The 17694-nt window shown below is 34.2% G+C and overlaps 1 protein-coding gene across 11 annotated transcripts in view; it reads left to right on the top strand.

Annotated features, from left to right (window-relative positions):
- Dgkb (diacylglycerol kinase, beta) overlaps window positions 1-17694 on the top strand; it is a 756364-nt gene that overhangs the window by 282714 nt on the left and 455956 nt on the right. For all 11 annotated transcript variants that reach the window (XM_087554410.1, XM_087554412.1, XM_087554415.1 and 8 more), the window contains 2 exon segments: window positions 2356-2472; window positions 13316-13389. In XM_087554410.1, the coding sequence (XP_087410536.1) occupies window positions 2356-2472; window positions 13316-13389 (191 nt within the window).

A 17694-nucleotide genomic window follows, 5' to 3' on the forward strand; every position in this document is an offset into this window, starting at 1 on the left:
CAGAAGACAGCTGTATCAGTCTCCTGTCAGCAAGCACCTCTTGGCATCAGCAATAGTGTTTGGGTTAGTGTTTATAATTTTCTCCTCCACACCATTTATTTAGTGCCCTCCACAGACTGTTGAGAAAATGACCCCTCATTCTCTGCTCTTGATGATGTCTGATGTGAGTGTCACCACAATGACCAGTTACAGTAATAACTAAATAGATTTTATTTGCTTCTTATCTTGGCTTTTTAAAATATTGATGTTAAATAGCAATGCAATATGCTGTAGAATCCTGGTTTTAAACCGTTTTACACACATATTTCTGACTCCATGACTTATATAAGTGCATCAAAAAACCTGAAGTAAGCTACTTCATTTCAATCTACCATAGTGTTGCTTTCGAACTGACCCAGTTGAACAGTTTCAAACACAGATGCTTGTCTCAGTGATTTAAATGTGCTGTGGAAGCATTACTTTTTTACCAGCATGAATTTGAAACTCAGAACCACTTTCTAATAGCAAAACCAATGATCTCCTGAAGAGTTTTCCCTTTACCTATTTATTTTACATGATTTGTCCTTTGTATTTATTGTGCACTATTCTAATCAGGTACGATACTGAAGAATTTATTGGGTATTTTTGTACTGAATCCTAACAACGCTTTGAAGAATGACACCATCACTGCTTTGCATAGGAACTTCAGATTCTGTAATGCCTTAACTGCAAAATGTGATTTATCCCATTTGTCCTAATTTCAAGTCTTGTCCTATGATAGAATCTTCTTATGCATTGTATTGATAAACTATCTGTTATATGTAAACCATGTTATGTATAAAAAGAAATTTTCTCTTAAAGCTACAAAAGAATATATTTCCAAATTGCAGAAATTAAAAACCCACATTAACAATTCTCTAGAACAATTATGAAATGCATGTGAGTAAGTGATAGGAAGTTCACGGACACTAAACCAATAAAGTGCACATGGGCAGACATTCCTAATCAATTACCAGATTCTTTCTTAGCAGGCCTAGATATTCCCCAAGATTTCTCAATGCAATATTTTATGAACTTTAGAAATGTTATTGTTTAAATCTTGTTACACAATTATTATACAGTGGTTAAGGTATACTCTGTATCAGTAGGACAACATTCTCTTCTATAGGAGCCTTTGTGGATATTCTCAGGAATATAAAATTGTTATTGAGAAAAAAGAATAAATGACTAGAGAAGCTGTTCTACCGTCTGACCAGACGTCTGAATGTCAAGACCATGTTGTCAAAATATTACGAGCCAATTTTCCACAGAATGCAGAACAGTTGCAGAACTATTTTAAATATATATATAGAGAGATTGAATGGGTATTTGTATAGAGAAGCTAAGTTTCTGGATTGAAAGTGTGGATAGAAACATCTTCATAAAATTGAAAAGAAAAACTTCGCAATAAAAGCGAGTGCAAGTTTTCAAGGGGATTGGGTCAAGTAGGATCCATATAGGATAAAAGAATAAGCAAAGGAGACTGAGCCCACACAGAGTAAAATACAAAGACAGCCGCAAGGAGGAGCAGTGTCCTCGAAGCAGAGTGAGGCATGAGCTCAAGAAATAAGAAGACATTCATTCTGACACCAACTGTGGTTTAAGTAGAGAAGACGAACATTTAGTGTATCAATGAGAAACTTATTGATGATTTGAATAGAAGATGACTAGTGGTAATAATTCTTGATCAATTTGAAAAGAATAAGGAGACTAAAAGAAGAGGAAAGAAGAGAGCAATTATTATATATACAGATTCAGACATGCATACATAAACACACACAGGTGTATGTATTTAGATTTTCACCTATTTATTTCATTATGGGAATAAAGAATTCCAAGGAACAGAAACTAAACTTTTCAATTCCTTTTTTTTAATTAAATTGAGTATTTCTTAAGATCTCTAATATACATACTAGCCTCAAAATTCATTTATGTAGTGATAATTTGCAATGGTGAATGTATTTATAAATACTGTTTTTAATGCTAAATGAAATCTTTCATTAGTAATCTTTCTATTTTATTGCCTGTGTAGGAAATAAATTGTAATAGTTCTTACAGACTTTGGATATTGGGTGCTTCTGAATCATTAAATTTTGATTTCTTCCAGACTGTTCTTTGATATAATATTTTGGTCATGTTGCCAATTAATTATATTGATTCAGTTAAAGGGAAAAGTTTTTTTTGTATTTTTTTAGAACACATTCCAGATTAGCTAATCAGGCCTAAGCTTATAACCATAGAGATGTTTTAAAAGGGCTGCCTCTAACAACCATTACCGCCTCTTAAATTTAACCCAATTTATAAAATATATTTTATATATTTTTTTCTTTGTTACAGGAAAGACAGTCAACAGCTAAAAAGGAAAAGGGCAGCTCCCAGCAGCCAAATAAAGTGACAGACAAGAACAAAATGCAAAGAGCTAACTCTGTCACTATGGATGGACAAGGTTTGCAGGTAATGGTTTCAAAAGTACAAATTATAGTAGCATTCATATTTGTTACTGTCATACTCTGAGGAGCACATATGTTCAGTTATCAACACATTCTCTCATCATTTATATTATTTCAGTAGAATTCTTCAGAAAAATCATTATTAATTTATCAAAATGTCAGTCTTGTACTTGATTGACAGAATGACATTCTGGACAGATTAGTGATTTATATCGTTATCTCCATTTAAAATAAAATTGGCAAAAAACTAATGTGAATGTGAAAGTTTAAAAGTAATATTTAACTTTATTGTCCACACTTGGGCTATTTACATTTATTATCTGCCTCCATCCAGTTATAATCCCACATAAAAACACACATGTATACATGCATATGTTCACTCACATAAATGCATATACTCTGTGTGGGTCTAATTATGAGGAGTGAATTTAATTGTGAGCATATACCTTTAGGAAAGAATGCTATCTGTGCGAATAAATTTTTAAAATAAAATAACAAAATGAGGTATTCCATGTAATGTATCAATATTTTCTATTTTAAATTGAACTCAACGATCATACATAATTATAATTCAGACAAAGAGAAGTGGCTGGAAGTTTTTAGAAACCTAAGAATTATCACTTTGACTTCTGACATAAAACATATCCTATCCACCTACATTATAAATTGTTTTGCACAATAAATATATTTAGCTAATTTGCTCATGTTATAAAAATGAGTATTTATTAAAGTAAACAACATCATTTTAAGGTCTAGAAATGTTTGATTACTTGATTCTTTCATGTTTTCAATTACATAGTTCTCTGAGTTTTATTTTCTATTAATGCATTTAAAGTCCCAGGCTTTTCTTTGCATCAACTGCTTATCACATAGATGACTGCAGAATACAGTTGCATACAACACTTGGGATCCTAATACATATTAATTTTAATCATATTTAATTAATGATTTTATCTTTAATAACTATTAAATTATTTGCGATACTATGTATCACATACTTCATATCCCATAATCAGTAGCACAGTTAAGAGTAAACAGAATATGTCTAATAATTGCTTAATTAGAATTTTGAAAAGTTCACTGAAACCTAAATAATAATTGCTTACCAATTGATAATGAGGTAATTTTTGTAATCTAATTAAATATACTACAAATAGAAAATATTTCCTGAGTAATTAAACTTAAATGCAAAAAGAAATTTCAAACAAATGGCATTATATTCATATATATATACATAATTCAGTCATGAAATAATATATCTCAGTTTTATTTTTGGAAATCATATCCATGTATTTAATAATCTCATGCATGATTCATCTCCAATTTGAAATTTGACTACAATTTTGATAGCAAAAATTTTACTGTGATGTCATCCATTTTTCCAAGTATTATCAACATTGAAATTTAATATAAAATTATAAATACTGATTAGTTTACATTGTTAGTAGTTCTGGGACACTGCCTAAAAGCACAATTTGTAAATTTAAGCACATTTAACAGGTGCTTAGGTGCATATTCCTTATCATAAAAAAGGAAGCTTTGAACATATGCAAATGTTTCAGATAACACAAGAATTCAGACACTATTTTATATATATATTTGTCGTAGTTTGTATTAGTGAGATAATTCTCTGAACATAAACTCATTATCATTATGCTTATTACCATATTTAAAACTATAGTTTTGATAGTCAGAATTTAGAAAATACCCCATATACCTGACATTAGTCAGGGCAGAGTCACAGTCTGAGTAAAGAAATCCCTGGCTTAGTCTGTGTGATATCTTCCACAGTATCTTGTACCTTACTCAATAAATCTAAATATGTATGTGAAGTTAGAATTTGTAAATACTATGCTCATTCATGTATCATTGTGTTGTTTGAAGGTCTGAGACAAAATAACATATTCACTAGAAAAATAATATCTATGCTTCCTAATTCCTAAGCTTTAAATAGTCAGATTTGCTGTTTTTCAGTTTAAAGCAAGAACTAAATGGTGCATACAGAGTATCATAAAGATTTTATAGTTATGTGGTGACATAAGTTTTATTTTAATATTTATTTGAGACGAAAATGAAGTATTTATCCTTGTATAGATAAGGATAGACATGTTAAATTGCACATGATCAACAATGACAATTCTTCATACCATTGCTGGCATAAGAAATTATCAGCTAAAAGTGTTAGTTGAGAAATGAAGACATCAATTCAGACAAAACAGTGTTAAATAAATAGAAGTGTAATTGTCAAGAACTTGGGGTTTAAATTTTGTGTATTATCCTGTGTATAATTGTGTTTCATCTTGCATGTGTGACCTCACATAATTTTGATCAGAATGAAAAATGGGAAAATATCCCTTAAAAATTATTTGATTCCAAGTAGAAAATATTTTATGGTTGCTTATCACCTTCAAAACAGTAAAATCATTGTTTCTTAAATTAATGTAAAATATATATATACCCAAATAATAATCATCTGTGAACTTTATATAATGTATGTCCTGGAAAAGCATTGAGTAGCAGTCCAGTTTGCATATAACTCATTGACAGGAGAGGTCTACACTGCTATAAGAAGATTAATCATAGTTAGGCACATTCATCTTCTTCCTTTCCAACTAACCAGTATAATGATCAGGATTATTATTTCTAATTAGAGGAAGTAATAGATCATGCATAACCCTAGGATGAATCTCATTAATTAACCCAAGTCCTATGGGACTTCAAATTGCAGTGGTTTAGCACTCTGTCTTTGTCATTGCTCACACCACAGGTTTACACTTCAAATATAGTATCAAATGTAATGGAAATGTCAGTTTTTAGCATGCAAGAACTCTAATGATAATAAGAATTATCCTATTTGTGAACAAATATAGAAAATAATGCTCAATTAAGCTTATTACGAGATATTTACCTAGATCCTAAATATTATGTAAAATTTCTTAATTAAAAAACATCACCAGATAATGAAAAAAATACAATTTGTAATCAAACCTGTGATAAAGGGGACCTTAATCATTAATATCTTAATTCAAACTGGTATGTTTTCCACACAATTCATTTATCCTTATGTCTTTTTGACTTTATGTTTTGTAGTCACGGATGAATTAAAGATAAACACATGTACTATAACAACTGTTTAGTATGTATGCAGGTCAGTTCATTTCTTTTTTTTTTTTTTCTTTTTTTCGGAGCTGGGGACCGAACCCAGGGCCTTGCGCTTGCTAGGCAAGCGCTCTACCACTGAGCTAAATCTCCAACCTGTCAGTTCATTTCTTTAGTCAGTATGTATAATTCTCTAAACTTATTGAATATTTTTAAATCAATTCTTAGAGTCATTCTAATTTCTGTTTATATGTTGAGTTATTAGTTTACAGTTTTAAGAACTATAGCCTTTCAGCTGGGTGGCAATGTCACATGCCTTTAATACCTGTGCTTGGGATGCAGAGACAGACAGATCTCTGAATTTGAGGCCAGCCTGGTGTACAGAATGAGTTTCTGGTGAATTGGGGCTACACAGAAAAGTCTGCCTCAAAACAATCAATCAAAACAACAAAAAACAAAAACAAGCCACTAACAACATTAAAACAACCAAAATACAACTGAGTTCACCTCTACAAATATTCTGTTAGTTTCTAAATAATACACAAGACAGAGGGTTGAGTAAGACAAATATCAAGGCCAAAATTTGAAGTCACGTGTAATTAAGGATGACATGCCAGAAGGATATATATGGACAACTAATTCAAATCGAAGAGCATTAGCTAGTAGTGTTTATGAGAATTAGACAGCTATCAAGTATGACTCCTAAACTTTAGGAACAATAACCTTATACCTAGAGTGAAAATCAACACTGAAAATTATAGAGTCCTGTAGAGATGTAACAAGTAATAGTAATAGTTGTTCCAAGTCTGGAAAAGCTTTCATGAGCACTCTGACTTTTGATGTGAGTGTTATAAACACACTGGGAAAGGTTATACAGAAACATTATGTTACTCAGTGTATTTTAAAAGGCTCACTCTTGTTAAAGTTAGCTTATTGGAGGATTGGTTGAGCATTTCATAGCTGCCGTAAGTAACTAAAGGTTATAGTATCAAAAACTTACCATAGAGATTTGTAAGTAGAGAAATATTTCGAGAATAGAATCCACCTAGAAAATAATGAATACATGGACAATTTAGATGAAACTCTTGGGTCTGAAGTGGCAAAGTTGACGTTAGCTCAGATGCCGAAGGCTTCAGGAGATTGTAATTTAAGAATTAATTCAATGCCAAAGAATATAACACAAGTAGTCAGACTGACATGAAATTCTTGAGAAAGAATGAATATAAATTTGAGGTAAAACACATCTTGATGGTATTAAGAGTGATCAAATAAGACGGTATTACTGAAGGTGTGAGCCTCTGTAGGGAAGTGTTGAACTAGACTCACAACCAATTTATCTCCAGAGTCACACTCTAAATTTACTCTACTAGACTTACAAGGATGAAGTCTATGCTGCGTGGAAGAGAACCCAGTATTAGCAGTTTCTTTGTACTAATAATTCTTTGCGACTTTGAGAAAGTACAGGGTGCCTCAGAGACATTTCAAGCACAGAGTTTGGGTAATGGGAGACTGAGGGAGTATCTGAAGAGGGATGTCGTCTCTATTACATCCTGCTCTATTGTGCAGTGATCTCATCTTCCGCATGAGTATATGCCTTCAGGTGAGCATCGCTTCAGGCTCAAAGGATTATTTATTGATGGTTATTTCTTTTGCTTTTTATCTCAATAAAAGCATACAAAATATTTTATCATAGCAGTGCATGTGTTTTTTTTATATCATACTTTTTGACTTCATTCCTAAATGTTTTTATAATGATTTTTTTAAACTCCTAATTGGACTTAAGACCCCCTGAACTTGAGGGAAGTTATTTCTGGTACTGAAAAGCTAGCCAGCTACACATTGATGGACCTTGAAGGAGAACCCCCCAGCCAACAACTTACTAAACCAGCATAATTCCTAATAATAATCTAAGCATTGTCCTTATACACGAAGATATGTGTAGTCCTCACAACTCACCCAGGTAAGGGAAACGTCTTTTGCAACAGGCAGCACAGAAAAACCACATCCAGTAAAAAGTAAAACCATGACCCCAGTCCTGATGATGGGTATATTCACAAAATACTCCCACACCTCAGGTTCAGAGAACATTGCTGAAGAAGGATAAACGGATTTGAAAATAAGATGCCCAGGGTCTTTGCTGTAAGATTATGTTGCTTCCTAATGCCAAAAACTACACCCATAAACTGTCACCAACATGACAGCATAAACATGAACCAAACAAGGACAAGAACAATAGCCAAGCTGAGGTGGATGGCAGAAAGCTTACAAAGCCTCAACCGTACACAAGGAACTTCAGGCAGCTAAAGAATACAGATAGTGGGAAAACAGTCTTCCTTAGGGAAGAGCACACCAACTAACTTTACAATACAAATGGTCAGCCCTGAAAATACACATATTTGAAATATTTAAGAGACTGAGTAGGTTATACTTAGGAATAAACGTGTATGCACATATTCAACTATGATTGTAGTAACAGTTAATAAAAAGAAAGCTACGAATTTGAAAGAGGGACACATGACAGGGTTTAAAGGAACACAGGGGAAAGATGAAATTATGTAATTATAAGTCAAAAAAGCTCTCGGTTAAAGGTTATATTTAGAAGTAAGAAACTAACGGTAATTATAACACTAATGTATGTCTGTGATGCAGTCCTTGGGTCGTCTTATTTTACCAATTGTCTTAAAAATATTCTTTAGGTAAAGCCCTCTGAGGCTTAGGATGATTCAGGTAGCAGACACCTTGTCTGGTGTTCAGGAAGCCCAGGGTTGGATTCACAAAAATACATAAAATGGTCATGATGGGGTATGTTCTTAATCCCAACATTCAGGACCTGATAGAGGAGGATTAGAAGTTGCCTCATCCTTTAAGAGTGATTTTGAGACCAGAACTTATCTCAAAGTAAAGAAAAGAGGGAAGGGTGGTCTTAAGCCATCAAGGAAAGCTGGAAGGGAAGAGAGGGAGAGAGGGGAGAAAGAAGAAACTATTCCAGATATACATTAACTTCTAAGTTTGATGACTGGATTGAATCAAACAAGATAAAAATATCGTTCAGGTAGGCAATACTAAAGTAAAGTAATAAAATACAATTTTGGCAGTGCAATTTTAGATGGTTTGGTATAAAAGCCCCTTTTTATCATCCTTGAAGTATTTTTGTGTGAATATGAAATTTTGGAGCAATAAAAAACTTAAAGTTTCTAAAAATGTAATTATGAGATATTCCCATAAGACTTCATTTATATATGTCAGCCATACCAAGTTGGAGAAACTAAGCAAAGTGTTTATGCTCACTTCTTCAGTACATGGAACTTACATTACAATACATATCCATCGCTTTGGACTGAGTGCTGCATGGAGAGGCACTGATTTCTAGAAATCAGGATGAAGAATTTTAGTGAATTAAGATTATCTGAGACAATTTAAGTTATGAAGTCAGAGACTGACATTGGGTATGCCCATAACCTTAATTGACAATTGCATAATATAAGATAAAATAGAATATCTTTCACAGTTTTGACATCATTTTTTAACAGCTTCTTCTGGAAAAGTATGTGTATTGCTATGTGTGACAGACAATAAAGTATTTCACTATGCCTGATTCCATATGAATCCTATATGATGGGTCTTACTTTTCACTCATGTCCACCACATTTAGGTTATACAGTATATAAGATAATGAAAAACAAGGCAGTAACAGCCACGATCCCCATTCGTGTTTTTGTCTCACTTGAAAAGAGTGCTGAGGTAGGGTATGGGGACAGCTTCGCATTTTCATCAGGAGTAGTGCTAACTTGTAGTAGTAACGTCTCTGTGTTATCTTCAAAGCCGCCTTAGTTCCTCTTAAGTTAAATGGTCCATGCCGGACAGGAAGGAGAGCAATGGTTACTCCTCTTCTATAGAAAGCACAGAATCCAACCATCCTGTATTTGGGTCCTAGGTCTTTGATAATAAAATGCCACAGGACAGTTAAGGCTTACACTTGAGGCATTTTTTACCGCAGAGGTGGAGGAAGAGATGGTCAAGAGCATGGCGCAGATGAACTCCTTGACCATGGGCTCCATTCTTTGGGTTTGGAGGCAGCAAGCAGCTTCCTGTGTGTTCACATGTTCTTTCTGTGTGTTGGAATGAGGATGGGAGAAGCTTCACAGCAACTGCCTGTATACTTCACCAGAGGAGACATAAGCCTGCTTTTCTACTCATTATTTATCCACTTACCTTACAAGACATTGGAAGCTCAATATCTGAAACATTCATTTATATTTGTACACATATGCATATGTAAACACTCGTTCTATAAGCCTCAAAAGCCACTGAAATGAAAATAAAATAGGAAAAATCTCTCAACTCTATTGTTCCTTTTCTTAGACCAAAAGCATTTCAACTTGTCAAACTTGACAAAGACTAGATAACACTGCAGGTCTTTGGCTCTCAAATCTAAGACTTCTGTCTGCTTAGCATCCACATTTACTCAAGCAACTAGGCCTTCTTTTTATAGAAGCAAAGGTTAACACAGTTTTAAAGCTTTTTCTCTGAGCATAGAAAAATGTGCCAGATTTGCCTGAAATAAAATTTCTGCTCTGACAAACATTATGTGTTCCCTTAGCACCTGAGCCTCATAGCTACTGCTTTGTCACTGACGACACTGAATGAAGGGAAATGGGTATTAACTGGGTTAGTTAGGCATTATCAAAGGAGCACAGAACCACAGTAACTCATGGCATACACAAGTGCCTTTGATATCCTCTTATTTTATAACCACAGTGATGCAGAAGGAAAGCGGGTGACTGACCTTTCTACTTTTATATTCCCATCTTGGGCATTTGACTTTCTCGCATGTGAAACGTCATCATTCTAATTCTTCAAGTCCTCTTTCATTCTTCTAAGTCATTGTATTTATTTCTCCATCCAACCTGCTTCAAAACAACACCCTTGTATTATTTACAGTTTTTCTGCTTATTTTATAATCTAGTCTGTGACACACAAACACACACACACGCACAGACACACACAGGCACAGACACACACATACACACAGACATACACACACAGACACACACACATCTATCTATCTCTCTCTCTATATATATAGGAAATTTGGAACCTTTTAAAACAATATTTGTTGGAATTTATAATGATATTTTTAAATATTTCAATACCTATCTCAGAAAAGGGCTTTGAAATCGTTCAAAAGAATTCTGACCAAGTGTGAATTTTAAATACAACCTAATATAGTGATTAGCCACGTAAGAAGTGAGGAAAGAAAAACAATCATTATTGTAACTATTTGAAATTTTATAATTTTGCTCCAATCCTTATTTAGGAGCTGGGGAGAGAGCTCAGTCAGGAAAGTACTTGCAACACAAAAATGACGACCCAAGATCAAGTCCCCAGTATTCACCTAGAACAGGCAAGAGCAGCAACATCGCGGTATCCTTGCAACAGACAGGAAGAACCCAGCTCTCCCTCTCCCCCTCCCCCTCCCCCTCCCTCTCCCTCTCCGTCCCTCTCTCCCTCCCCCTCTCCCCATTCATCCTCTCACAGAGTCAGAAACCCCATTTCCCGTCCCCCTTTCCTCTCTGAGCATATTCCTCCTACCCAGACTTATGTCTCTTCAAGGTTAGGTGCATCCTCTCCCACTGAAGCCAGACCAAGTGTCCCTCCTTGGGAACAGATTCTACAGACAGGCAGCAGTTTAGGGATTGCCCCTGCTCCAATTGTGGGGGACCCAATGGAGACTGAGCTGCAAACTTGCTACATACGCTACATACGTCCTGGGGGCCTTGGTTCAGCCCGTGTTGGTGGTCCAGTCTCTGAGAGCTCCCAAGAGTTCAAATTAGTTGACTCTATTGATCTTCCTGTGGAGTTCCTGTTCCCTTCAGGGCCTTCAATCCTCCCCCAACTCGCCCATAAGAGTCCCTGACCCCAGATGTTAACAGTTAACTAAATACAGACACTGAAAGATTTAGCCTCAAACATAGGTAGGGAAGTGTTTGAAGTAGATAGATAACTCCTGTGAAGAAGATATAGCACACACACACACACATGCATATTAGTATACACATATATGTATACACTTACACATTCACTTATATGCTGATACTTATATATAGATATGCATAGCATGCATATGCACATATAAGAACATACACAAACTTGTTTGAGATTCTTATGTTTAAAATCAATGAATAGCGATTTAAATTAAGCTTAAACTAAAAAATAATATGAAAATTAAAATGAAATGTACATATGTTATCACATCTATTTTGTATAGGATAAATTTAGAAGTTCCAGTTTTGCAATACAAGAAATGTAAAGGAATTTGTATGCTAATTCTAAAATTAATGTGTTTTTTGATGTTTCCTCATTTTAGATTTTGATAGGAAAATGGGCAGCTATGTCATATATTAGGACCAAGGTTCTAGGAGGGTGGACAGTCTGTTAGCATCAACTGAGCATATTTGTTGTAGGAACAGGAAGTAACTACAGACACTACAGCTTCCACGACCTTAGTAGTTACAGGGGAATGAGGATAGAAGAACCATCATTTTCTTTATTAGGAAAAGTAAGACAAAGACCGATACAGTTACTGACTTCAGCATTAGTTGAACTACAGTAGAAAAGTGAAGACTATCTCATTCACCCTTCTCATTTAGCCAGTGTGAAGAGTTTAACTTTATTTCCTTACACAAACTCATTAGATAGCCACCATTTCACTTAAGATTTGGAGGAAGGAATATTTAAATTGATACCATTAAAACAGACAGCAAGAAAGGGCACACTGTAATGAAATGATTGCTTTCAATTTTCATATTAAATATTTAAGGACCATCTCTAGGGGAGAGATAACACCACATAAAGATTAACCTGAAACTACTTACCAACTTAGTATTTAACCTATCCTACTGGTTTCATAAATTTTTTTGCTAATGTGGTTTTAATTTGTGTTCTGAGCTCTGATTTAGCATATCATTATTTTAAACAATGATGTTCCTACCCAGTATACATTCATTGATGGCAAATCAATCAGATACAAGATTTTTGTGCTACCCTACCTAAAACAATAAACTCATGTTATCAGTGCAAAAACACAATACAAGTATTGTTTCTCTTCCTATCCCATTTCTCTAAAGAGTCCAAATTTGTGTGTTTTTGGAGTGAGTGTGTACTTATTACTAAATCACAATTTCACCAGGAAGTCACTTTGTCTTCTTGATCCACCTCTAAATGGATAGTGATATAGATAGTCCACACAGTCAGAGATCAGGAACACTATCAACTCGGTTTATACAGGGAGTACAGGGAGACCAATAGTCAGTGAACTTCTACTTAGCAAATAAACACAGCTCCCTGCGACTCTGTTTTCAAAGAAGAAATTCTGAGGCAAGACAATGTGAATAGGAACACTAGGTCTGAGAGTGGCCCACAAACACAAATGGAGATGCTTTTCATAAAGCACATGTGATCAGCTCTGTAAGAGGAACTCTGCAAAAGGAAGTTTCTTTATACCCAACATGTTTCTTTGTTTCTCAGAAACTGATTCATTGTTACTAGTTTACAAAATGTTCTAAAATTGTCGCTTTTCTTTCTTCTGTTATTTGTTTGTTTTCTTTTCTTTTTCATCTCTTGCCCGTCATTATTTTCTATTATTTTCCAGACCCAGTTTAAAGAAAGGCTCACTTGGGAATGATGAGACCTAACAGGTGTCCTCTACATATGGTCCATCCTAATAATTTCTCCATATTTCCTTCTAGATCACTCCTATTCCTGGCACACATCCTCTTCTAGTTTTTGTCAACCCTAAAAGTGGTGGGAAGCAAGGAGAACGGTATGCTTTTAAATGCCATGTCCTTTTCCTATATCAAAGTAAGCTTTGTTAATGATATAAACAACACTGCTTCTCAATCTAGCTATGACCTATGTGTAACAAACTGATTGGAGTCTTTTCTCTTTATATTCAAAATTCTCATATAATGTCCTTTCATAATCATTGTAACTATCAGAGTTTATGTATCTTGATATTTGACACAGTTTCATAAACAATGTTGAACGGAAGTTGGTTTTCTAAATGGCCAACAGGTTGGCCCTTGGTGAATCACAGCTATTACCAAGAAACAGAATTTATGTGCAAAATATAGTCAAAATATATTAAGGTAATTTTCTGCCTATATTTTGTTTCATAATACTGTTGTTTCTTGGTGAAACACAGAATATCTAACATGAATAAAAATCAAGCTATATTGTCAAGAATCTCAGTGTTTGTTCTAGTTGATAATACTAAATTTTACTTTTGTAATAAATTAATAATTAAACTATATTATAAAATACACAAATATGAATAGTAAACCATTGAAAAGTATGTTCTAGTATACACTGGAGTCATGAAATGGGCTATACCTGACTTAATGTTGCTGGGAGGGTGCTCTTAATCTCATAGGTACAAAGGAAAAAGGAAAACATAGTGACTGTAGATCTACATACATTGTTTACTCCAAATTAGAAAACTTTTCATCCCAATTACGGAGCTTTGAAAGTTAATTTTTCTAAAGTCATTTAACTTTTGAATTACTGTGATTAAATAACTATCATGTTTTTCTTTCAATAAATATTATAAACTACTTTTCATATCATATACTTATGTTTTATCCTGGCAAACTAACATAAAAACTGAAAAATTTAAATTTTTGCAACCTATTTTTAGAGAGATCATTTGCCTTGCTCATGAAAATAGAAATTAAATAATAATGCTAAATTACTTTTTTCAACAAGCTTCACATGTTACATGTACCTTTGGAGTTAAATTTCTTTAGAAATAATAAAAACGTGAAAATGGTAAATATTAAGAGGTTGTCTTGTGGTATTTTTAATATATTGTTCAATTCATAATCAGGTGAATATATCTATTTCCTCAAATGTTTATCATTTCCTTGTAAAAACTAAAAATTCTTTTTTTCTAGCTTAATTAAGGGTTCATTATCTCTTGCTACTTAACTAGACAATAGCACACCAGGACATTTCTCTCCTATGTAATTATTCCTTTGTTCCTATTTGTCAACCTTCCCACAACTGTTCCCTCTCCATAATTATTACAGCATTTGATAACTTATAATATCCTCTTAGCTTTCAGATGAGCTTGTTTAAATTCCACAAGTGTGATCTTGCTCTGCATATCTACTGCATAGCTCATTGCACTTAACATAATGATCTCTAGGTCTACCCATGGGGTGACAGGCTTCTGTGTTGTTCTTGGCTAAATGTTTCTCACAGTGAAACTTTACCACATGTATTTTACACACTCATTAGTTGGAAGTCTTATTGGTTGCTTCCAGTTCTTGACTGTTGTGAGCCATAGTGCTGTGTGATTGCACTTGTTTCTTTTACACATTATTTTAAAAATTTAGATACATATCCATTACTAGGTCAAGCAGTAGTTCAGTCTTTAAAATTTGGAAGGATGTCTCTACTCTTTTCCATTAAAAATATATATCATCCAAATTTATAACATGTGGGAGATCCATTTTCTCCGCATCCTCATCAATCTTTAGTCATTTTAATAATAGATGTTCTTACTAAGGTCATGTGATATCTCATTGTGGTTTTCCTTGCTCTTTCTAAGGGTTTGCCACAATGACAGTTTTTGTCATTGTTGTTGTTGATGGTGTTGCTATTGCTATTGTTTCATTTTCTTTTCCATATATTTAGCTGATCATTTCAAAGTCTTCTTTTGAGACTAAGTGTATTTTTTATTTTAATCAGAATTTTTCCTATTTTAATATCTTATTAATGCTGATATAAGGCTCCTTACAAGTTGTATATTTTGCAAATAGGGTCTCCCATTCCATGTATTAGCTGTTTCCCTTAAGGTAGAAAATTTTTTTTCTTTTTTTCGGAGCTGGGGACCGAACCCAGGGCCTTGCGCTTGCTAGGCAAGTGCTCTACCGCTGAGCTAAATCCCCAACCCAAGGTAGAAAATTTTATCCACACATTATCATGATATTAAATGCGAAAGATTTAGCACCCTCAATGGTAAGGTGCTGAAGAAATTTAATATAGAAGAAATGAACTTGTGTATAGCACAATGTAATTTGTGAAAAACTCATTAAAAGTATCTCAAGAAGTGTGGGAAAACTGAAAGCATCCTCTCCAAAGTCTGAACTAAGACAGGGATGCCTACACATCACTATTGGATGTAGTTATGGAAATCTATACAGAACAATCATGCAAGGAAAAAAATACAGGGTTTCCACATCAGTAAAAGTAAATTCGTGATTTGATAGACAAGCAAATGATGCAACTAAAAAAATGCAAGTATTTATAAACAGTCTCAGCACAAAGGAAGAATTCAGGTCAAAACAAAACACAGCTAATGTTGCTACATGCCCATAGAAAGTTGTTTTAAACAGAAATCAAGAAAGTAAACCCAACTAGCTATTGTGGTACAAGCTTATGATCCTGGTACTTAAGAGCACGAGGTAGGCCTAAGATGCATAGTGTGAGATTCTTTTTTAAGTTAACCTAGACTTTATAGTGATTGACCTTCTCAACAACTAACATTTTATTGTAGCTACAAATATGAAAAAAGCTACTAATTCACTTTAAACCCAAAAGACAAAATTTCTATGATGAAATTTATAAAACCTTGATTAAAGATCTATAGATAACATAAAATATAGAATGGCTCCGCATATTCACTGGTTTGGACAATCAATGCTTACACAATGTATAAATTATCTAATTGTATCTACAGACCCAATATAATCACAATAAAAATACCAAGGATTTTTCATTGGATTTTTATTTATTTACATTTCAAATATTATCCCCCTTCCCAGTTTCCTGTCTATAAACGCTTTATCCCATCTCCCTCCCCTTTCTTCTATGAGGGTGTTCCCCTATCCATCAACCCATCCCATTGTGCCTCCCTACCATGACATTCCCCTACACTTGGGAATGACTCCCCTACATCGAGTCTTGGCAGGACCAAGGGCTTCTCCTCCCACTGGTGCCCAACAAGTCCATCATCTGCTTGTATGCAGCCGGAACCATGGGTCTGTCCATGTGTACTCTTTGGGCAAGGATATTCTTAATAGAATGGGAAAGTTCCAAAATTTATATTATTTCACATCAAGAAAATAAGAGAGACTCAAGTATGACAAAATATCTAAAGATAAAGCCTAGAGGAATTATATAATCTCTGCTTGCCTAGATATACTTAATACAATGGAACAGAACAAATAGCTTAAAAGTAAATGACTTCCTGGACAGTTGGCTCTTTGAACAGAGGTGCAAGAATGTGCATTGTAGAAGAGACAGCCTTTCCCATAGGCCATCACAGGAGAATTCATCATCCAGAAGCAGAAGACTCAAACCAGCGCTTTCACTCTCACCAGTTATAACCATTAACGCAATGCAGATCAAAGTCTAAGTCACAAAATATGAAATTGCTAAAAGAAAATGTTTCAATATGCTATCATATTTTGGATTTTGGATAAGACTCCCCAAACACAGAAAATGAAAGCAAATAAATGAATATCTTAAAGAAAAATGTAAACTGTCCACAAACTATTAGATAAAACTTTACTCTCTTTGAACAGTAAGGATAAAAACTTAGTAAAAGAAGCATAGAATATGATTGTAAGGAGACCACATTTCTCCTCTCTTAATTTAAGATAATCTAAACCATTTAGCTAAATAGCATGTTCTTGATTATTAAATATATACTTTATTAAAAGCAAGTCACATAGAAATACAATGAAATCATAAGAGTCTGGTGAGAACCAAGAGGCTTTGAGAAATCTTATGAATATATTTGTATCTTATTCATAAAGTTGACCTTGACTATTAAAAATCAAATTAAGGGAACTTGGGAGATGGTTTGGTGGTGCCAATGGGGAGCATAGCTACTATAGTAGCCTTAACTGGAGAACAAATGTCCTCTTCCAGCTTACTTCCCTCATTGAGGGCCCACTGCAAGTAGGAGAGAATATGAGTGGTAAGGGAAGAAAGGACACCCTCCTCATGAGCCAAATCAGCTGAGGTAGACCCAGGAAGCTATGGGGATACCCTCAGATATGCAAAAGAAAGCTGGGAAATGCTGCTTTCTGAATTCACAGTAGCTGGGCTTACCTGTAGG

The sequence above is a fragment of the Rattus norvegicus genome, chromosome 6 (genome assembly GCF_021556685.1).
Source record: "Rattus norvegicus strain SHRSP/BbbUtx chromosome 6, alternate assembly SHRSP_T2T, whole genome shotgun sequence".
In the NCBI taxonomy this organism is placed as follows: domain Eukaryota; kingdom Metazoa; phylum Chordata; class Mammalia; order Rodentia; family Muridae; genus Rattus; species Rattus norvegicus.